This window comes from Gigantopelta aegis, chromosome 15, assembly GCF_016097555.1.
Source record: "Gigantopelta aegis isolate Gae_Host chromosome 15, Gae_host_genome, whole genome shotgun sequence".
In the NCBI taxonomy this organism is placed as follows: domain Eukaryota; kingdom Metazoa; phylum Mollusca; class Gastropoda; order Neomphalida; family Peltospiridae; genus Gigantopelta; species Gigantopelta aegis.
The window spans coordinates 46,250,213-46,275,212 of NC_054713.1; the positions used below are offsets into that span (position 1 = coordinate 46,250,213).

The 25,000-nt window shown below is 35.5% G+C and overlaps 1 protein-coding gene across 1 annotated transcript in view; it reads left to right on the forward strand.

The window, feature by feature from the left end:
* The first annotated feature begins 4,649 nt into the window (after positions 1-4,649).
* Positions 4,650-25,000, forward strand: part of LOC121390377 (tumor necrosis factor receptor superfamily member 1B-like) — a 23,916-nt gene continuing 3,565 nt past the window's right edge. Inside the window, exons 1-4 of the mRNA XM_041522174.1 lie at positions 4,650-4,714; positions 17,167-17,266; positions 20,643-21,006; positions 23,394-23,510. Coding sequence (XP_041378108.1) covers positions 17,174-17,266; positions 20,643-21,006; positions 23,394-23,510 — 574 coding nt within the window. The 5' untranslated portion in view covers positions 4,650-4,714; positions 17,167-17,173. The remainder of the gene's footprint in view (positions 4,715-17,166; positions 17,267-20,642; positions 21,007-23,393; positions 23,511-25,000) is intronic.

Below are 25,000 nucleotides of genomic sequence, written 5' to 3' on the forward strand. Positions count from 1 at the left end.
GCGAAATGTTGAGGACTGTTTTCTGTGTTGACCCCCTTGAATAAATATATAATCTGTTCCATTGTTATGTAGTCTGTCTGATACTAGTATTTAGACGTGGTATGTCAAGGCCGCCTATTTAGTGTTAATTACATTGAAGTCTACAACTGAAAGGGGTAGCTGGACCCGGGTAAAATTTCAAGTGGCATGATTTCGTTTCATACTTGAGTGCGAAATTCATTACATTTATACATCAGTTACACATGTTAAACAACGAAGCAATCAATATTGTATTTGATTTATATTTCAAAAATTAAGATTAATTTAGGAATTTGCTTAAGGGGCCTGTTTTAGACCACGTTCCCCTACAGGTAACAATATAGCTTGTAACAACCCCCCCCCCCCCCCCCCCCCCCCAAAGTTGTATCCCCTCTCCAGATATCGTTACTGTGCAAAATTGTTGGTTTTAAGGGTTTGTAACGTTTTGTATTGAGATACTTACTTGTCTGAACTTTATTGTCAATCAAAATGTTCACAGATTGATGAAAATTATGAATATAAAATATTGGAAATAAAGAAATCTATGAAACAGTGGTCAACAAAAAAATTAACCGTTTTGGGTAGAATTATTGTGGTAAAATCGCTTGTAATACCCAAAATAACGCATTTACTTATTTCTTTACCAAATCCACCGGAAAGAATATTAAAACAAATAAATAAATTACTTTTTAATTTTGTATGGCAAAACAAACCTGACCGGATAAAAAGAACAATACTAGTGCAAGATTATGAAAAAGGTGGGCTTCAAATGATAGATATTATACATTTCTCTACAGCATTAAAACTGACTTGGATAAAAAGATTGTTTGGGTCAAATTCTAAATTGGCAAATATTTTTCAGTCTACAACAGGTTTAACAATCAGAGACTTAGTTATACATGGTGAATTTTTAATTCAGCTTAGGATAAAGAAAATTAAAAATATGTTTTGGAAGGATGTATTAAATAGTTGGATTTTATTTCAGCAAAAATTAACATTTCAAAATGAAGAAGAAATTCTAAGTTTGAACATTTGGAATAATAGTAATATACTAATAGACAGAAAACCTATATTATATAAGAATTTCATTGAAAAAGGCGTTATATTTTTATATGATTTACTAGATAGCCAAGGGCAGTTTATGGATTATAACACTTTTAATGCAAAATATAATATACGATCAAATTTTTTAGAATATGCGTCTTTAATATGTGCAATCAAATTATTTATACGAAACAAAACAAATTTAAATAAACAAACATACGAAGTGCCAAAACATCCAGTATTTCCTTCGAAAATAAAGCTGCTTGCGGAAAAACAGATCGGGAAGTAGAGAAATATATAAAGTACTGAATAATGCTACTGTAGTTCCTACATCACAATTGAAATATTCTCGTGAAGGATGCTGTTTTCCTACTTCAAAATGGGCAAAGTATTATAGTCTTCCATTTATGATTTTGAAAGACCCAACTACTATGGTTTCAATACCAAATTTTACATAGGATTATACCAACAAATTCGTTTTTATATAAAATAAAGTATATTGCTTCCAGTACTTGTAACTTTTGTTTGTAATCAGCAACCAGAAACATTGCAACACTTCTTTTATGATTGCCCTAAAGGCGGGGGAGAGAAGAAAGAAAGAAAGAAAAAAAAAAAGAGTTCACAAATTGTGAAAAAAAACACCTCACAAATGAACGACATGCAGACGACAACAAATCGAATGTTGATTGCACGAACAGTGCACAAGAAAACAAACCGAACAGAATTGGAAGTAGTTAGGTTCGTTGACGACATTGTTATTTCCAAATCACTCATTCCCAGTCTGGAGCTCCACGCGGTAAGACGTGTTTGTTTCGTTTGTGCACACTGCACGTGCTTTCATGTGCTCGACTTGGGGTCCTTCATTTTGTTGTTTTTGTCAGCGAAATGAAGTTTTCTACTGGGATGTATGCGGCCATTGGAACTGATTGAACGCTGGAACGCTTCTCGTTTCGACAGCCTGCACCACCAGGTTGGATTCTTTTTTAGCGAGATTCCTTGCCTCCACGTCATTTCTCCGTCTGACTGTCGACTTGGTTTTTTTTCGTGACTCGTATGACGGCCATTCTGCAGAACGCCACGGTTGTTCGCGTTTAGTCTCTACATGTCCGAGCCTGTCCTAGCAGCACTGGAAGATTGACCGCCCCACTCTAAGAAGAAATAGGAAGCGGGGTTAGCCCCTACTACTCTTTTTCTAGACTTTACCTTGCTTTATAGTGATACCATCTCGTATCTTCCGGAGTCGGGCCTGTTCGCACCACTATACCAACCCATGACGACTGGATTATACCCTAGTCTGATACTCTCTCTCGTTCAGACGGATCCGGCTTCTCAAGATCTGTATTTCAGCACAGCACTACACCTTCAACGTCTATCGACTGTCAATCTAGGGGTTTTCTTGACGGGATGCAACCCATCTCGTCCATTTAAGCTGTGCACCCAAACGGCCTTAACGAGGCCACTCGCGTGGACATATCGATCGGACTTTAAACTTTTAGATCTGCGTTCAAAATTTTATGTCGAAATTACTCTCTTTTTTTTTCTCTTTTTTTTTTTTTTAAATATTATTAAATAGTCCGATCCTCTCTTCTTTCTCTTATTTAATTTTGGACTGTCCTTCTAAAATGGTCCAAATTATATAAATATTCGGCCGAGCAGTCACTTCTTTTTTATTTTTGGCTTGTAACCTTTTTATTTTATTTATTTATTCTATTAACTTTTTTACTAATTGCTATTTTCAAAATTCTGCCCATTTTCAACCCCTCACCTCCTTCATCCCGAGTCAGGCCACCGATCTTATCGGAGGTCGGACTCGGGATGGGCGTGTTCGAAACCCTAGTGGTATATGGGCACGTTAAACTAGTTATCATCATCATCCAAATCACTTTTACATTTTTTTTCTTACGTCAAACCAAACTGAAATTATTTACAAAAACAATTTTGTACGAGGATGGGACCTCACAACGCAGACAACAAATCTGAACCATGGACGACACAAAATATCTAAATTTGAAGCACGGCAAAACGTCACTCACTGTATCGTCGCGCATTCGTTTCAAGTATTCAACATGAAATAAACGCTTTAAATTGCAGTCTATATTCAATCTAATAGCCGTTTTTTAACGTTCTATTATAGCGAATTAACGCCGTAAATTATGGCGTTATAATACTGTAATAGTGCGTTTTAACGCCGTTATAAGAATAAGAATAATTTATTTGCATAACACCCGAATATGGGCAGAGCAAAAATAACAATATAATATACATTTATCTGCAGTAACAATAACTTAAATATACATTGTTACATAAACACACATCTGAATCGACAAATACATAGGCCTGTGTTACTATTATGTAATTTAAGCCTTATAAGTTATTACTAGTGATATTAATATTTAAGTAAAAGCAAATATTGTCAGAAGTGTAGAGAGCCATAAAAACCATCAATTCGTACCTATGGCGTTCGTGAAATATTTTTCACGGATCCACACACCCGAGTACATTATAATGCCCTAAACTTGGCTAAAGTAGTGATTTATACTACTGAAAAGAATTTAAGGGTCAGACGATATTTTCGACATTATTTTCTGAATGTCAATTATATTAGCTATACCATAATGTCACGCATGGTATTGTTCCATTTTGACGAAAGTGGGTCTAAGCAACCCATAAATGAATTAAAATCCACTGTCATTGACACTGTCGACTAGTTCTAATGGCGAAAACATGCTTACATTTGCACGTAAATTAAGGCGAAAGCGAAAGGTCTGCTAAGTGCCCATAACTTGCTTTTTCACAAAGCACTTCATTTGCACGCTTTGCACGTGTATTCCATGTTCCCAATGCTGAATTTCCGTATAATTGGAGCTTGCGTTCGTTTACGGTGCACACTCCAAATTCGACAATGGTACGACTTCAACTGACTATCGAAGATCGAGGAAGGGCTATTGCTTGGCTTCAGGATGGCAATACGCAAAGAAATGTTGCTCTGAGACTTGGTGTCAGTCAGAGTGTCGTTGGCCGACTGTGGCAACGGTACCAAGCAACGAATTCTGTTCGAAATCGTCCACGTTCGGGAAGACCCCGAAGCACTACAAATAGAGAGGACCGCTACATCACCAATATGGCTCTACGTCAACGCACAACCACTGCACGCCGATTACGTGACAATCTGCGGACTGCGACTGGAACTCGAGTGTCTGATCAAACCATACGCAATCGTCTGAGAGCCAATAATCTACGCTGCCGTCGCCAGGCTGTTCGACCACCACTCCTACCACGTCACAGAACGGCCAGACGTCACTGGTGCACGCTTCATCTGCGGTGGCAACGTGTTCAGTGGGGTCGAGTGATGTTCAACCTTCAACTTTGACAGCATGTCATGTGACTTTCTTGTTTACAGTGACGTTTATTTGTGTTTTTTTTGTAAATATGGAACAATAAATAAAAAATTTGGTGTAGTTTACATCATCAATCTAATACACTCTGAAACTTATTTGGTTATAAATTTTTGACCCTTAAATTCTTTTGAGTAGTATATTTGTTTTGGCGGAAATCAGCTATCGTAGAAAGGAGCTGTCTTCCGGTAGCCGACATAAGAGTGAGTGTGCACGTTTTGTTTGTTAACTTCCAAATTGCGTTTGTCAAGTGCGCAGTAAGTTTGAACATAATCCTTAGTGGATGCATTTAATAAAAGACTCGTTATTTATTACATACAGAATGATATGGAACATGACATTGATTGATAATATGATATTGAACTAGAATTTAGAAAGTATCGTGACGTAACCGAAATACGTTAGTAACCAGTTTTCGTAACCTAACTTCACAGACTCTTCCCATAGAGATGATTGACGCTCGGGGTTTCGGACTCCCAATTTTTTTTTCTTGGGGGGGGGGGGAGGGGGTGTGTCGGGCTGACTTTTGCCCAAACTAAACGAAAATGACTGAATCTGAATAACAACATTTATTATTAGTATTACTGTCAAATACCTATAATGGTTATATATTATATACATGTAGGGTTGGAAATTAATCAGGTATAATATCCGCCCGGTCCCCTCCATTATTATTTTTAGTTAGGGTTAGGGTTGGGGTTATGGCTGGGGTTAGGGCTAGGGTTGGGGTTAGGGTTAGAGTTAAGGTTTGGGGAAGGGGGGACCGGGCGGATATTTTTCCGTCGGTACACGTGGTTTTTACCTAGGTAACCAATTGTTTGGTTACGTGAATTATATTTGCATAACCTGTGGGTTACCTGATTGGTTACCTTAAAGTTATGCTGAAATTATATTTAAAGTACATAATTTTTTAGCTCAAACATAAATTTAAAACAAAATACAAAAGTAAACATTTTATAAAACAGTTTCTTTAATGCTTGCAGACGTGTAGATGTATCTTTTGTTATCATACGATCATAGCATTGTAGATTTATTATTATTATTAGTATTAGTAGCAGTAGCAGCAGCAGCAGCAGCAGTAGAATTATTATTCATCACTTGTCATCGGGATCACAGAAAATAGTTTTTAGTTGCCCGAATCTAAAAACCACTGTGCTCGGGCATCGGGCCATCGTATTCTAGAACCTCTATGCTTGCTAAAGTTAACACTATTGTAAAAGGACTAAATATCAGTCCCAGTACTGAAACAAAACAGATACATTTGGAGGGAAAATGCCCATTCCCTGGTTCCTCTGAAGAATAACGCACAACACTCACTGGTGCATGATTTGACTAATAGAAAGTATATATTAATAACAACAAATAAAGGTTACCGTGCCATTTGTCACTGATAATATGTAAAATTTGGTAAATCTATACAGCAAATTAAAAGAACAAAACAAAAAAACAACCCAAGCAACAAATGTCCAATTCCTCTGAACTATAAAACTAGCTACTCATTGGTGCATGATTAGATTAATACAAATAAATCTTACAATAGCATAAAAAGAAATAACCGGCCTCGGTGGCGTAGTGGTTAAGCCATCGGACTACAGGCTGGTAGGTACAGGGTTCGCAGCCCGGTACCGGCTCCAACCCAGAGCGAGTTCTTAAGGGCTCAATGGGTAGGTGTAAGGCCACTACACCCTCTTCTCTCTCACTAACCACTAACAAACTAACAACTAACCCACTGTCCTGGACAGGCAGCCCAGATAGCTGAGGTGTGTGCCCAGGACAGCGTGCTTGAACCTTAATTGGATATAAGCACGAAAATAAGTTGAAATCAATCAAAAGAAATATCACAATTTGACAATGATATTTTGCGGTGGCGATGCTACTTTCACTTTATCGATGATACATCTATACTAGTAATTACTACAGTGACATTCCAAATATTTGTTATTTAAAGCTCATTCTGCGATGTTAGTATTTTTCAACTTTTGTGACACTTTTGGATTCTTGTTTACTTTAAAACCGTTTTCAACATTTATAAAATTATAGGCAATCCAATATTATGTCTACATATATTCCTTTAGTAATAAAATAGCAGCAAATAATTTAGCCGCCCCTGGTGGTCCGTGCAAATTTCTTCAAAACGTTTGGCTCGACTCTATACTGAGTATTTAGTTTAGACTGGTCGCAAGTTACAACCATTGCAATATACCGTTGTCTACTTGTTTGTTGCACATCAAGTATCTAAAAATCAGTCTAAAACATTTGTTAGAACACTATTAGTATACATGTCTGTGTGAATAAACGTCCTGTAATCGTTAAGTCTGCAAGTTTTAAGTTCTGAACGTTTACAGGTCACGGCGTAACCGATTTGTGGTTCGCGTAAATTTAATTTTGCGTAACCGACACGCGAACAGAACGGCGGTTCGCGTGAAATATTGTGCCCTGTTGTCAAATGTTTTGTTTTATTCAAGTACAAGGACTGTATTTTTGCTCAATATGAAACTGCACTGAACATTTGATGTGTCCACAGGACATCCATTGAGGTACATTTCGCTTGTTGAGCCGATTTTCACTTATCAGGACAAACAGACAAGTGCTTATTTCAAACACTGATTTTTACATGGATTACAACTAATATTTTGGGTTGAATGATTGAGTTACATGTGAAAAGTAGCCCGAGTACTCTGCCATTCGAGAGTTGGAACTTAGGACATTTGTACGGTTTTGATCTCTGTCGGAGATATCTATATATAGCAGTAGACAGATTTTCAATCTAATACAACAATAATCCTAGGTTTGATGCTAAACACCTTTACTTTAATTGGTCACATCTTTAGTTTGCCAATCACAAATATTTGACATAGTAACAGTGTTCGAGATTAATGGTATCCCGATATCCCAGGGATACCAGAATTTAATTTTGGATACCAGACTTCAATAACCCAGTATCCCACCAGGATACCATATAATGTTTTTTTAATCCTGTGTTTTTATTTTTCGCTGAAACAATAAAAGTCATCATTTACTGGTGAAGTTAAAGTAATGTGTAGTATTTTTGAGCTTGTACTCAGTCTAATGCTATGCTGTAACAATATCTCCCCCAACTCATACCCAGTCTGATGCTACACAGGAGCAATAGCGGTGTAGCAATAGACTGGGAACTGCTACGTCCCTATTGTTTTTGTTGGATGTTTCCTCCCTTCAAATTTTATTTGAGATATTGATTCCACATAGATCTGCAGAAAATTATACAGTAAGTTTATTATTAGTAACGTCAGAAACACTTTAGATTACTGCTAAATATTAATTTATGTTAATATTACGCAAAAATATCATTTCATTTAAGTGGGATACCAGTCCTTGCCTTTTGAAAAACAAAGGCGAGTGAAAAATCGCACTCGTCAAAATGCTAAGGCGAGTGAAAATCAAGCATTTATTAATTTAGTAATGCAAAAATGAACCAATAAACCAATAATGTTTTCTTCTAATTTTATGTTGTTTGGTTCATTAGTGTAGTCAGACTTCTTTTCCCTTTCAGGAATGGAGTTATAGTTTATTAAAAAATTTCAGGAGTAGTACTACAGAAATATAATTATGACATGTATACACTGATGCAGACCATTCGATTTTTTAATTACAATATGTATTATTTAAATAATATATAGGAATCAACTTGTCTTGAATTAGGATAGTTGGGATGGGGGAAAAACACTGGTTCTGAGGAGGTGGTTCATGAACTACGACCCAAGCATATCAGGTGTGCACTACTGACTCATATTATTAAAACATTAAAACAAAAATAACTCGTGAAATGTGGGCCTACAATTACTTCAATTGATAGTGTTAGTTGGGACATTGACCTTGACATGGCATTTTTAATTCAGCAATTACGCAACTAATCTGCCTCCCTCAACATTTTGTAACAGTCATTTAACCTACAGCTACAAGTTACAACAGCTCTGACGGCATTATGTCATTGTTCTAGAATGGCCCCAATGTTCTTAATAACAAAATACACAAACTCTGAAAAAAATCTGTCATTGCAAAGGATTTTATTCCAAACTTGGGATGCCATAATAAAGATAATAAAAAAAACCCCATAATTTTAGACACCATCATCAATGCGTAATAAGTTGTCATGTAGACCAGCATGTGCGTGCAGAATTCCAAGAGTAAAAATAATCTGACCCTGATAGCTCTGATTGGTCAATATGCCACAGACTACTGCCATCAAATGAAATCATGTTCCAGTCACATGGTCTGTGACTTTCTAACAAACTAAAAAAAAAATACTATAGTTTACATATATACAATTCTAAATAACATAATATGCATGCTCATTAACCTCTGGCTGAAATACAAATATTTAAATGAAGTTTTTTTTGTTTTGTTTTTTAAAGATAAAAAAGAAAAATAATAGATGTAAAAAAAAATACCTAGGCTTACTCGTATACCTATTATCATTTCTTTTCCTTCTTTTTATTTTTCCGTCTAAATGTTTTTTTGTTTTTTTTAAAGAAAGTATAAAATTACACGATTGCCATTTTCGGGACCTTATGTAAGCTTTGTAGGCTAACAGTTATGAACTAATCAAGACAATTGTACCGGCTTCGCTGATTTCCGTAACGAGTTCATTAGTGTAGGCTACAGAAGCCACTATTTAATTCAATCCCATTTTTCTTTTTGTCAACTATATGAACAGTATAAATGAGTTATCCTTATCAGACGTTGTGATCTATTACCTCACAAAGCTGGACTGTTTCTAATTAATAATAAATTAAATAGGCAAAGAATTTTGATAGCATTGGTACGTCTTCGAAGATGTCTATTAAACCTGTTTTCCAATTTGTATAGCAAAGATAAGTATCAGTCATATATTAAAATCTTACATGGACGCTACTGTTCTCGTAACATTTTTTCTGGTATTATTAAACGGATCTTTCTATCAGCTACATACGGTAAATAGTGGCAATCAATATACAAAATTATTTTACGTGCGCTGTTTGTTAAGTGTAACATGCGTTATTTTTCACACTCGCCAGATTGAAATTACGTGCGCTGTACGAGTGTGATAGCACCTGTGCACCTTAAAAAGCAAGGTCTGGGATACTAAATTCTCAGGTGGGATACCAGATTTTGAAATGTTCGTAGCCAACTGGGATACTGCCCCAATTTGTTTATCTTGAACACTAGTAACCACTAAAAATACACAAACTACAGAAAGAAAGCTGTCTGCACCTACATATTCAGGGTTCGTACGCACCTGGAAAACCCTTGAAAACCCTTAAAAATAAACTAATGTATTCCAGTGCTTGAATACCCTTGAAAATCATCTTGCGGTCTGGAAAACCCATGAAAATTATAATTTGATATAAACGCCTAAAACGGAGGCTTTATTTAACATGTAATTAAATTATTTGTTTCATTTCCGCGACACAATCAAATGCCAATCGTCCGGCCAATCGATGTTTACCGGCTCAGTTGACGTGTGAATGTTTGTTGTTGTTTTTTATATTGCGATGCGAGGATCACGCGGCCACGAGATCCAAGCGACAGCGTCGCCATATTGGAAAAGATAGTTTGTCACTTTTTGCCGCTGGGTATTTAGCAAGTTCGGGGAGCACAAAGATGGTTGGCACTTGCGTGTTTAACGACCTGTGGAAACTCGGTACGGTCCTGGAATTTTGGTAAAGTTGACCTGGAAAGTGCTTGAAAAACCCTTGAATTTTGACTTCCTTTAAGTGTATGAACCCTGATATTTAACCGGAACATTATTGAAAGGTGGTGCTGTCAGTTTTCTTCCTGTAGTGTGTAACTAAAACAGTTTGCATCCACACTTACATTTAAACTGTTTAAAACATTTAAACTGTTTTAGTCATACCAGTTTAACTAAACCACATAGCCTCTATTAGAAATATACTTATCTGACCATGATTTGCATAGCACTAAGCGGCCCCAATTAGCCACTAACTGACTTCCCGCGCATTCACGCTCCAGTCGCTTGCAACAAAGGCCCTTTGTTACTACTGAATTGTGGAGTAGTCATCAACTTGTTCTTTTATTTTTTGACGTTAATAAAGTTTTATATTACTTATATTGTTTGTCAGAGTGTGTGTAATCTCCTTCTTTTACAGAAACGAAAATGTACAATATGTTTTGTGTTCAACAGAAATATTTACATACACGTCTTGGGGAGACCAAGAAAAAGTGGCTGACTCGTTAAAACGGCATCTTAATAAAGTTTTGATATTTGCAATCAATATGCATGTGTTTGTGTATATATCACTGTACGAACGGAAGTGTACATGTTTCTATTATCTATTACAACTGTTAACTACTGTCACACACTATTCATTAAAACTGCAGGTGTGTTTGTATGTTTAAATGAAATTATGATAATTAATTTGAAAAACAAAATCCAAAAGTTCCATACAAGAAAACCAAAACGATCAGGGTTGGTAACAGCTCACTAGATTCATCTCCTATATTTAACACATGGTCAGTTATTACAAAACACAATTTCATCAACTTAATTTTTACCTGTATCATTCTTTATTTTTAAAGCATAGGTGGGGGTATTTATGATGCCAGGGACTGGCATGCATAAATCTCAGCTGAAGATTCACAAACAACTGTGGTCATCAGCCATATTTGCTGTAACTGGAACACGCTGGAAGTGGCTAGTGGTTAGGGGACATAACTCTGCCTATTTTTTCTTGCAAATTTCTAATAGAGACTATACTGAAGTATTTTAGTAATGGTGAAAAGATTGCGTTCCCACTAATAATATAAATTTGTTTAGTTATACCAGTTTAGTTAAACTAATTTAAAGACTAAAGTGTAAGTGTGAATGCAGCTAAATATGTACAAGGCTTTTTACATAACACTAATTTGGGCACAAGAGTTTGTTTTTTTCTGTTCTGAGCACATCAAGGTCTGTTTATAGTGTAGTAATGTTAATAGTTGCTGGTAAAGAGTTTTACATAATCAGAATTGCAATTCAAGGTATTTTAATCTAATTACAGCTTAACACTCCGTTGATTTTGAGGTGAAATGTTTTGAGCGCAGACCTTCGTTTTTGAAAAACCCAGGAGTGCTAAAAATCGCACTCCTCAAAATGCTTATGAGGGGGGTGGAAATCACACTCCTCAAAATGCAGAGGAGAGAAAAATCGCACCCCTCAAAATAATCAGAATTAGAGGTAGAGACCGAGAGGAATTGCACCCATGAACATGATTAAGTTTGAGGAGTAATGATTTCTAAATTAAATATTTTAAGAGTTAATGTTTTGTGTTTTCAAAATAAATATCCTAATTTAACTAATATGATGGCTGTTCTCAAAGATGAAAGAATGGGCCATTGCAGTCTTACACAAAAAAAAGAAACACCATGAACACATTTGTCGATTTCTTGTGTATTATATGCATATCATGTTGCATTAAAATTATCAATCATGATAATCTGTTAACTATTTATGGATAAAGAATTGAAACTGATATGGTTGTGCTTATTCTGTTTTATTTAAAACAAGTACAATAATTTTATTCTTCATCGTAGAATGATGATTTCTCCATGGACACAAACCTGTGAAGTGAATGTGAACTGACATTGTAACAACTATGGTATTGCTATTAAGAATTCCAACTGTAAAATGTCTAATAAAACTCTCACAAAAAATAATGTCAGTAGGCCTATTTGTAAATCATTTAAACTAAACAAATTCAAAGTGTAACAACCACATGGCACAGGGTTATCATATTTATTATGATATTATAATATACATGTTATGTACCTGCAAATTCTCTATTTAAAAATAAATAATGTCATAACCGAGAAAATGTCAACATCTATTGTTTTGTACCCAAATATATCTTACTACAATTTTTATAAATATATATTTTTACAAACAGGATTAACTTTCATTATCAGTGTACTGTAGTTAACATGTCATTTATTATACTACTAACTCGAATCATAGCAACCCATAAAAAAAAACCCAATGCGCCCCCCCCCCAAAAAAAAAAAAAAAAAAAAAACCCAACAACAAAACAAACGAACAAAACCACCCTAATGTAAATTTAATTTTTAAAAATACATGCTTTACACTTGGTAAATTCGAATTACCGAGTTGAAATTAAATCGGTGTATGTTTGTTTCAGGTGCCTGTCAACCGATCACATTTAGTGAAGCATTTCCAAGACACCTTATCGGATCACTGTCAGTTGTCTTTAAAACTTGATGTGTCTGTTAAAACCATACAAGAAAAAAACCCCAGAAAGTGTAAATATATATTTAGGAAAAGAAAACGAAGAAAGTGGCACACTGATAGCCAGCAATTTGTTTACTCAGCAGTAATGTCTGATGCAACTAAGCAGGCACTTGATGCATTCATCATGAGGCCATCCCCAGATTCACCTCAAGATGCAGAAGTTATGGTAGACAAATTTACATCAATCCTTAATTCAGTAAATGTGTCTGCTACCAAAGCTAGTAATTCAACTGAAGTTCAAAAGAAAAACCCATGGTATGATTATGAATGTAAAAAGGCAGAGGTAGACATGAAATCTAAATTTGTTAGCCTGAATAATAATAATAGTCCTGAAACAAAACAAAATGCATTCCTATCTAAAAAGATGTATAAGAAATTAATTAGAAGAAAAAAGAGAGCCCATAAAGATAAGTTAGTTTCAAAACTTAGGGATGTACCAGCAACCGATTCAAAATTGCTATGGCAAACAATAAATAATATTAAAGGGAATGATAAAAATAAAAACATTACCAGACTCAGAAAATTAGTGAAGCATTTCCAAGACACCTTATACAACCCATCAATTATAACTAATCCAACCAATGATGGATATCACTCTAATGATAATCTTAAACATAATCAATCAATTAATATTCCAATCTGTGCTAATGAAATCTTTTCTGCAATAAAGGAAATAAAATCGGGAAAAGCCCAAGGAGATGATAATATAAGTAATGAATTTATCAAATGTCTTTTTCCAATAATAATTGATCATATAATTAAATTATTTAATGATATTTTTAGTAGTTGGATATTTCCCACCAAAATGGGCTCACTCAATTATTGTTCCATTGCATAAGAAGGGAAGCCGAACTGACCCAAGTAATTACAGAGGAATCGCCCTCAGTAGTTGTATTGGAAAGCTGTTTGTAAGATTACTGATAAACGAATAGTTAGTTACATAACTGAAACTAATCAAAGTGACAAGTGCCAAGCTGGATTTCAGGAAGGCTTTAGGACTACAGACCATATATTTACTCTAAAAACACTCATTGATAAATACAGAAGTAAAAAGAAAAAAGTCTATGGCTGTTTTGTTGATTTCAAACTGGCATTTGATTCTGTTAATAGACACATACTATTCAACAAAATTGCATTAATGGGAATTACGGGCAATATATTAAACATACTCAAATGTAACTTATAGTGTTCAAACTAATAAAGGCTGTTCAATGCCATTTCATTCAAACATTGGATTACGGCAGGGGTGCATCCTATCACCAACCCTTTTCAATATGTTCATTAATGACTTTGAAACATATGTAGCAGATATTGAAGGTAAGGTATCACTTGACAAAATGTCATTTAGCCACATGTTTTTAGCAGATGACTTACTTCTGTTATCAGAAGATCCAGATGGCTTACAAAATCTCCTTGGGCAACTTTCCAAATATTGCAAAGATAATGATCTCAACACTAATATAAGTAAGACAAAGATTGTTATTTTTGGAGGAAACAGCAAAACAAATAAGATTAAATGGTATCTATCTGGCAACCCTGTACCGATTACAAACAAATATACCTATTTGGGAATAGATGTTACTCAAAATGGGAATTTTAAAGAATGTGTTCATTCTCTATGGGAAAAAAGGATTAGGCTGTCTCTACTACCTTCAGAAAAATCTGTTTAACTACAATCTGCCAACCGATATCTCTTGTAAATTGTTTAGCACTCTGGTTGAACCTGTTGCCCTATATGGTAGTGAAGTATGGGGTGCAAATTATATATCTTTAAAAAACATAGACACATTTCTGCCTGAAAAACTGCTTTTAAAATTCTGTAAACATACACTACAAATTACCAAGAATTCCCACAATTGGAGTTCAAGAGCTGAACTTGGCTTATATTCTATTTTAATGAATGTTGTAAAACGAATGGTGAACTTCCACTCTCATATGCAAAAAACTAAAAATATTCTACTGCAGTATGCTTTTAAAGAAAGCATGGCTTTAGAAAGAATATTGGTTGGCTTCACAAATTACATTCATTTATCGACCACTTAGGTCTAAACAGAAGTATTATTAACAGCCCAAACTATCTTAATAAAGTTATTAAAGAATTTTTATCAAAAACATTTCCAAAAAAGTCTAAATATTATAAAAAAGACAAATAGCACTGGCAATAAAATGAGAACATATGAAACTCTCAAACAAGAAATATACTTAGAACCATATTTAATTCACTGCTTAAACCCAGATCATAGAAAACATTTCTCTAAACTCCGTCTTAGTGATCATAACTTGAAAATTGAAACTGGCAGGCATACAAAACCATATACTCCTCTTGACCAGCGTCTCTGTGATGAATGCAATATCATTGAAGATGAATTTCATCACATTGTACAATGTAAGAAATATAAGTATCAGCGGTCAAAGTTATTTCATTTTATCTCCAACTACAACCCTTCATTTTTAAATGTGACACCCAAAGAGCAGTTTATTTTTATTATGAAAAATCAGGACCCAGCCAACATAGGTGTTATTTGCAAGTTGGTTTTCCAATATAATGAATAGACTGTAGTAGTGACATACATGTATGTGTATATATGTATGTAAAAATATAGTCATTAATTGTTTGTTGATATTGCAACTTTCTATTGTTATTTTGTGCACTCTGTTCCCATGTGGAATGTTTAAATGCAATAAATTTTATCGTATCTTATCTTATCTTATTATGTACTAAAAATCCGACTCTACCAAAGTCAGTGTCCTTGGCTTTAAATCATGTGGCAATATCGTGAAACAGAAAGTAGAAATGTCTGCAAGTACGTCGCTATGCTATTAACGAAAACAAACCCTGCTTTACTAAATTAGTTTTTTGTTGTTGTATGCGTTTAATGTGATATCAACATGTATAAACATTATACACATTATAGAATTATTAGACAACGCACCTAAAAAAAAATTCTGTACTAGACCAAAACGACGACAGTGTAAAATAAATGTCGCGATCATTACCTGCATTTTACGAAATTAAACAAAACAAAACTGACGAGATCTTAATAATAAGTGAACTCCTAGCTGATTGGCTCAATGTAAAGATAAACAACCAATCGTGTTTCAATTTATAAAAAGTATTCTAGGAAGTTCATTGTGAACAGAATGGAAAGGTTTGTGGCGTTGTGGATTGGATTCAATAAACAATTAAAATAGCAGAGTTAAAACAAAATACAAGTGTGATTTGTTCAATTTAGGGGTGCGTTATTTCGCGTTCGTCAGATTGAGTTGATGGCGGTTTACAGGCGTGATAGCGCCCGCGCCCGTCAAAAACGAAGGTCTGGAGCTTAGCATATTTGTACTTAATTTGGGCTTGTTTATTTGAGCACACCCTTTACGGCCTCAGCCTTGGTGCAGACTAAAGCCCTGGTGTAGACTAAAGCCTTGGTGCAGACTAAAGCCCTGGTGTAGACTAAAGCCTTGGTGCAGACTAAAGCCCTGGTGTACTTGACTGTGATGAAATGCATTTAAACTATAATTATGTCATCCTCTTCAAATTCCAACCAAAGTTTGTTGAAACTGTCCTAGGCACATAGAGAATTTAGTCTTTCTGATTAGAACTTGGCGGTATACCGTATATACCGTCTGGTATTGGTATTATGTCAACACCGATTTACTGTTCTGAGCAAATATCAAAATACCAACATTTCAGTACTGAACATTTTTTCCCGCCATTTGGTAAAGCACTAACACTAACAATATTTATATTTGATGAATGCTGAGAAGAAGAGAGAGATGGGAGAAATGAGGGCCTTGTGTATGGAAATTAATTTTATTTAGATGAAATTAACGGGTGAGACTTAACTTGGACATGCATTTAAAGCCGAGAATAACGAAAATCCCAATTGATATCTGTATTGTATAAATACCGAATACCGTACAGATACTGAGGTAAATCACCTAAAAAATACTGATCCCGATACCGAACCTGAAATTTCAATACCGCCCAGCTCTAATTCTGATCCCCTGGGCCTTAGGGACTGTGCTCAAATTTTCTCAAATCATTTTGACCTAAATTTGATGGGAAGCTTCCTTAAACCATTGAGAAATAAAATTAGGTATTTTGTCATTCTGACCCACCCAAAGACCTGAGGTGTGGGGCCCAAAAGGTTAAAAAAGTTAATATATATAAAAAAAAAAAATCTTCCATAAATATCAAGCATTGGCACATGAAGAAATAAAGTAGTGAATTTGGTAATTCTGACACACACACACACACACACACATATATAACCGTACATAAAATGTGTTGAGTGCGTCGTTAAATAAAACATTTCCTTCGTTCATTATCAAGTTTTATACCAATTCATTGGTTACGTTTTGACCCAAAATTACTAAAATAAATGTGTCGTGATCACCCTTTCATAAATTCGACTCCAAATAAAGATGTGTGTTTTCTTCTGTTTTTAGAATCGCAATGAGTGTTCCGAATGCGGCTCTGATGTCGGCGGCGGTGTTGACGACGATTTCCTCACCAACAGCGTGTTCAGCAGAGCCCACCACTCTTGAGGTTTTTATTATTATAAAAAAATGTATTCAAAAGGGTAATTACCCAAATAGCATATCATAGGTAATTTTTCTAAATAGTAGCATAGGATCTTTTATATGCACCATCCTATAGACATGATAGCACATACCACAGCCTTTGATATATACCAGCCATGATGCACTGGCTGGAACGAGAAATAGCCCAATGGGTCCAGTGATGGGGATCGATCCTAGACTGATCATGTGTCAGGTGAGTTGTTTACCACTGGGCAGTGTTCCGTCTGATATACAGTGGGTTGGAGGAGTGACTGTTGAGTTGTTTACCACTGGGCAGTGTCCCGTCCGATGTACAGTGGGTTGGAGGAGTGACTGTTGAGTTGTTTACCACTGGGCAGTGTCCCGTCCGATGTACAGTGGGTTGGAGGAGTGACTGTTGAGTTGTTTACCACTGGGCAGTGTCCCGTCCGATGTACAGTGGGTTGGAGGAGTGACTTGTCTGTGGACTATGTGCCACACTGATATACAGTGGGTTGGAGGAGTGACGGTTGTCTGTGGACTGTGCCACACTGATATACAGTGGGTTGGAGGAGTGACTTGTCTGTGGACTCTGTGCCACACTGATTGATACATAATATCCCTGTCCGATCTGCCATGGTATGCTAATTAGTCATTTAGGAGATAACCATATGGTGTTTTTAGATATGTGGGATCAAATGGACAATAACACCCGCAAATCTAAAAACTCCATATGGTTATCTCCTAATTGACTATTTAGCATATCATGGCAGGCGTATCGGATAGGGATATTAATTATGCTTTTGCATATACATAAGGACAGATTGGACAGCTTGGATATGAAATCTGTAGGCAATGCATTTTGCTGTGGTCACGACAAAAAGTGTTCAACTTCGGCAAAAAAAACCCTAAAAAACCCAACACAAATGGCACATCTGAGACATCATTGGAGACACACTCGTTTTTAAAAAAAAAAGAAAAAAAAAAGAAAGAAAGAAAGAAAGAAAGAAAAGAAAAGTGCCTTCCAGTGGTGTGGCCTAATGCATTTAAAATGTAACTAAACGTGGAGTCTAAAAGCTCCTTAATGTTTTGCTATAGTATTTGCATTTCTTTTTATATAAAATAGCAACATATTTTATTACAATCAAATATTATTTATAATGTCCAGAAGCGATTAAAATAGTTTTTCCAGTATCTACTTTTCATGTTTTTCACTAACCCCCCCCCCCCCCCCCCCCCCCCAACATCGCTAGTCCGGCGCCCAATCGTTCCGGCGGCCCTGCATATATATATATATATATACATAAATAACATACAAGTTTTATTTGATTTTTTTTAAAGGTAAAAAAGACAAATAATAGACGTACAAAAATACCTAGGCTTATTCCTACATACCCATTATCATTTCTTTTCCTTCTTTTTATTATTCCGTCTAAATTTCATTTCTTTTCTTTTTTTAAAGAAAGTATAAAATTATACGATTTCCACTTTCGGGACCTCACGTAAGCTTTGTAGGGTAACAGTTCTGAACTAATCGAGACAATTTTACCGACTTCGTTGATTTCCGTAATGAGTTCATTTGTGTAGGCTACAGAAGCCACTATTTAATTCAATCGCTTTTCTCTTTTTGTCATAACTATATGAACAATATAAATGAGTTATCCTTATCAGACGTTGTGATCTATTACCTTACAAAAGTGGACTGTTTCTAATTAATAATAAATTAAATAGGCAAAGAAGTTTTGACCGGATTGGTACGTCTTCGAAGATGTCTATTAAACCTGTGTTTTCCAATTTGTATAGCAAACGTAAGTACCAGTCATATATTAAAATCTTGCATGGATGCTACCGTTCTTGTAACTTCTTTTTTTTCTGGTATTATTAAACAGATCTTTCTATCAGCTATATAAGGTAACTAGTGGCAATCAATATACAAAGTTATGTACAAGTGCGATAGCACCCGCGCACCTTAAAAAGCAAGGTCTGCCCTATCTGTGGGATGATGCATATATAAAAGATCCCTTGCTGCTAATCGATAAGAATAGCACATCAAGTGGCGACAGCGGGTTTCCTCTCTCTGTATGGTCCTTAACCATATATGATGCCATATAACCATAAATAAAATGTGTTGAGTGTGTCGTTAAATAAAACATTTATTCCTGTCAGAAAAACCATCTGCAAAAGGATGAGTGCCAGACATATTTTCTTGTTATATCATATTTTAGTTTAATTATTGTAAAATTCACTGCATTTTATTTGTGTACCATGGCGTCGTGACTCTGCTCACAGCTAATATGTATTATGTCACTAGAAGGAATGCATGTAGTGTTACATATTATATGTTGTCACAAGAAAGTGGCAAGAAAGAATATTACCAATAACAAAAAATGAAATACTCAGTTGTACAAATAATAAAATTTCCAATGAAAAAAATAATTACCTCAATCATTATGAAATTTAACCCTTGAAGCATTTCATACACCAAAGTAATACTTTGATAAAAGCTGAGGTTGGGGTGATATTAAAGTGGGCATGAACAGTGTTTTTGGACCTTAACTTGATTGACACCCACATCTTCCCATTGATTGGTTGATTAGTGAGCCAGCAGCATGAATGAACCATGACCTGGCTTGGGGCAGGTTTTCTTTGTAGTTTCGAAATCAAACTAAATACAGAATTCTTTTTATGTGAGCTGAACATATTGTTTATAAATATATGAGGCCAGTTGTAAAGTTTGTATTGCCAACTACAAAAATGGCCATCATTTGTCATCACAAAAATTCAAAGTTTACTTTGTGTTCAGGAATTAGCGTAGGTTAACCTAAATGAATAATAAAAAAAGGATGTTATTTTATCTCATGTACTAGTTCGCAGTTTAGGGACATGAAAAACGGATCATGTTGTTATTTAAAGAAATAAATCTTTAATGTTCGTTAATGTAAAGTGCTATCAATGTAGTTTTCATAAGTGAATAGTTCACAATATATTGCTCATGATTAGGAAAACCCCCCACTTAAAACAACATGTTTAAATAAAACTAAATCATTTTGCTTTTGTCTCTTTTAAAAAAAACAAAAAATGTATTAAAATTATGGGGATACCAGATTTCGGGCTACCAATGAAAAAAGTTACGGTCAAGGCCTGTCAGCGGAACTATTTCTATCCCTGCTACTAACGAACATGGCTTCAGATTACAGTTATCTTCCCATAGTCTGCTGTTTGACTGTGATTATTTCATGGCAGACACGGGCCTGCTGATGTTAATAAAAATGTTATAGCCAATAAGGCTATATAGAAACATATAGTGAAATTAATTGTGGGCTGTGGCCACATACTGATAATTCAAAGAATAAAATCAACTGCTTCTTTATGTTTACTTGTAGACTGGTGGCTCTACGTACCTGGTAGAGAAACGTCTTGGTGATGGTGAGAGGAAAGTCATAACCTGTTTTCGGTGTCCTCCTGGCACATACTTTAAGGAGGATTGCCAGGAAGATTTTGGGCGCTCCGAGTGTGCAGAATGTCCTGAGGGGACGTACTCTAAACACTACACTAGAGCACATTCCTGTCGAAGGTGTAGTCTATGGTGTCCCGACAAAAACCAAATTAAAACAGGAAAGTGTTCAAAGACACAGGACATTAAGTGCCAGTGTAAAACGTGCTACAGATGGATTGTGCTTTCTAAAATACTGGGTATTGGATATTGTAAATCCATACATGCAACTGAGATAGAGACCGTTTCATTAGGTAAGTTCTCACGTGTTGGATATTGTAAATCTATACACAGCTGAGATAGAGACCGTTTCATTAGGTAAGTTCTCACGTATTGGATATTGTAAATCCATACGTGCAACTGAGTTCTCACGTGTTGGATATTGTAAATCCATACGTGCAACTGAGATAGAGACCGTTTCATTAGGTAAGTTCTCGCGTGTTGGATATTGTAAATCCATACATGCAACTGAGATAGAGACCGTTTCATGAGGTAAGTTCTCGCGTGTTGGATATTGTAAATCCATACATGCAACTGAGATAGAGACCGTTTCATGAGGTAAGTTCTCGCGTGTTGGATATTGTAAATCCATACATGCAACTGAGATAGAGACCGTTTCATTAGGTAAGTTCTCGCGTGTTGGATATTGTAAATCCATACATGCAACTGAGATAGAGACCGTTTCATTAGGTAAGTTCTCGCGTGTTGGATATTGTAAATCCATACATGCAACTGAGATAGAGACCGTTTCATTAGGTAAGTTCTCGCGTGTTGGATATTGTAAATCCATACATGCAACTGAGATAGAGACCGTTTCATTAGGTAAGTTCTCGCGTGTTGGATATTGTAAATCCATACATGCAACTGAGATAGAGACCGTTTCATTAGGTAAGTTCTCGCGTATTGGATATTGTAAATCCATACAGAGTTGAGAGAAAGACCGTTTCATGAGGTAAGATCTCGCGTATTGGATATTGTAAATCCATACACAGTTGAGAGAAAGACCGTTTCATGAGGTAAGTTCTTGTGTATTGGATATTGTAAGTCCATACACAGCTGAGAGAAAGACTGTTAAATCTAAGAGTGGTGGAAAGTCTATTTTTCTCTGAAGTCTGTCCAGTTACAGATCCCATAAAAAGCATTTATAATCGAGTGTGGCCCAATGTTTCCTCAATTAATATAAATCGGTTTATTCCAGTATAGAAGCTTACGAAAGTAAAGATGAGATGTCACGTTTTAGCATATTATTACTGCAATGTATCATATATGAATAATTTTGACAGCATTAGTCTTTTCTTTAAAATTGCCGCAGTAGTGCTGTTGCAAACTTGTACAAATTTCAAAGGCTGTTAAGAGACTGGCCCGAGATTGCTGCCATTTTTACAAGGCTCAAAATATCAGCCTGCGAAAAGCAGCTGCTGTTTCTACGTATTATTATTTAACTTAACTTGTTGACTTTTGTGAATAGCAGTGACCTTCAAGGTTCATTTGAATTGTCTGAAAGTAGTTAAATATCGGAGGTGCTAATTCTCCACACACTACCCTTAACCTCTCTCACCCTGTGCTGTCTTATTTTCACCAGGTTATATTTTTTCTTAGCAGGACATGTTTTTTTTGGACCTGGAGCCTTATTCACAAAGGTCTCTTAGGCTCTGTTAGACAACAAAGCATCCTCTTTGTAAGTCTTTTAGCATTGCACTGCGAGATCGCAAAATTGTGAGAGTTTAGTGAATAAGGCCCCTGCTTTTTAAAAAATAAAATAAAAGTGCTCAGGCCATAATTTACTTCCAATTTCGAGCCCTGTCACAAAACTTCTTGGATAGGAATCGGATCGGGATATCTTGAATGAGTTCCTGTTTCACCTTAGTCTGCATCAAAGGTCAAGGTGACTGTTACTGAAAATACAAATTGTCTACCGACTTCATTTCATATCTTCAAGAAATATTGCAGTATTATTGGTAAACATAGAAGTGGATTTGCAGAAATTCGAATTTCTTATTTTTAATTAAAATACATTTGTATTTACTTCAATGTTATATTTTCGCATGTACATGTAGAGCTATTTTCACACACACTGTAATTCTAGAACATAGTTTATAGTAGCATCAATGAATGTTCATGTACCAGTAGAGCTATTTTCACACACACTGTAATTCTAGAACATAGTTTATAGTAGCATCAATGAATGTTCATGTACCAGTAGAGCTATTTTCACACACACTGTAATTCTAGAACATAGTTTATAGTAGCATCAATGAATGTTCATGTACCAGTAGAGCTATTTTCACACACACTGTAATTATAGAACATAGTTTATAGTAGCATCAATGAATGTTCATGTACCAGTAGAGCTATTTTCACACACACTGTAATTCTAGAACATAGTTTATAGTAGCATCAGTGAATGTTCATGTACATGCATGTTCAAAAAACCCAACAACTTAAACTTAAAAAAGTTTAATATTTAATAATAAGAATTTAATTTTTTAATTACTATTTTTTGCAACATCTATTGTGATGAACAATACAAAATAATTTATGGTAGGCAAGATACTTAATTCTGTAGAAGTGTTATTTTATTTCCAAACCAACAATACAATTCCACTGTTAAATACGATAACTGTTTTAATATTATTGTTAGGAAACAAGGCAGGTGCACGTGACTCCACAGTCAAAAACAAGTACCTTAGGAGATGTCCAAAAGTCAGTACTCCGGCATCTGCGTGTAATAAAAACCAGGATTCGTTGTGTTCGACAGGTACGTACACAGTGCTAGGAGTGTAATGAATACACGTGGTGGAAAATAAATACACGTGGTGGCAAATATGATACAATAGAGCTGACGAATACTAATATTTATTCACGTCCATGAATACAAACGTTGAAAGGTTTTTGCAGAAAGGAAGAACGGGTTTTTTGTTGTTTTTTAAAGTAAAAAGTGATTAATAATCATGGGTGAAATCAAGGTACACGTAAGGTACCAGTCCAATGTGGTGAATGAAAAAGGATTGGTCTATGTGCTTGATCTACTACCAAACCGGTCTGGACATTGCACACCTAGTACACACTGGCGTGATTAAAGCCACTGGCCATAGTATTTGAGCAGTGTAATTTTTTTTAATAGTTTTTATCCCCTCAAGACAAGTCATTGAGGGGATATAGCATGTTGAATTTGATCAAGTCGGGGCTAAAGTTTAGTAAGAGCTGATATACTTAGGAATAAAGTAAAGAAAAACCTTATATCATTTCACTCCTGATCATGCATATATTATGTTAACTATTGTGGTTGATAATGTGGCATGAAAATACTGCCCATTTCTAGTGTACTGGTAGTATGCATACTATAGGTAGTACTAAACCAAATAACTTCCGACTGGGTCAAAGTATGTGGTGCACTGAACTTTTTATAGAGTATTGAACACCACAAGTCCTGTGATTGGTGATAAAGATGAGTGTGTTGGTTGTAAAAAAAAATAGTTTCATCTGGGCAAAAAAAGTATTCAATTTTATTTCACTAGTACCACTCTGTCAAGTAGCCTTGTACTTGAAACGTGTATGGGGTACCTGTAAAAAAAAAAGTATTCAAATTTTTTGCAGAACTAGGGTAGTCGTAGACGCTACCTGTTATCTCAGAAATGAGCAGCTTCACCCCCAATTTTCTCTGATTCACTTTAATGGTGAGTGGTGGTACAATTTAAATCTGTGGCATTTATGTCGATTGATACGCTGCAGGTAGGAGTTTTATGATATACCAGTCACAGTGCACTGGCTGGAATGAGAAATAACCCAATGGGCCAACTGACGGGGATCGATCCTGTACTAACATGAAATCAGATGAGCACTTTACCACTGGGCTACGTACTGCCCCGTTTTTAGTAACATTCAATCAGAATCAACTAATTCATTTAACAAGAGAAAGTTTGTAATTATTTCTGTTTATAGGATTAAAATATTAGAAATGACTGGTTTACATGTCAGTGTGCGATTCTGGTTTAAACAATTAAAATGCCATAAGGACTCCCTGTTTGCAAATCTTGAGATCCTCTCACTAACCCTGCAAGCCCTGCCACGCGTCACTAGTAGAACAGAAGATACACTAAAGGTTTTGATGAAATCATGGAAAAGATCACTATTCAACACCATGGTTTGCCAGGATTTTGAGATATATGTTGACTGTCATTTTGAAAAATCAATGTAATTTGTACAAATAATTTTTACGAGTCATGCAGGCTTGTATGCTAGCCAAGC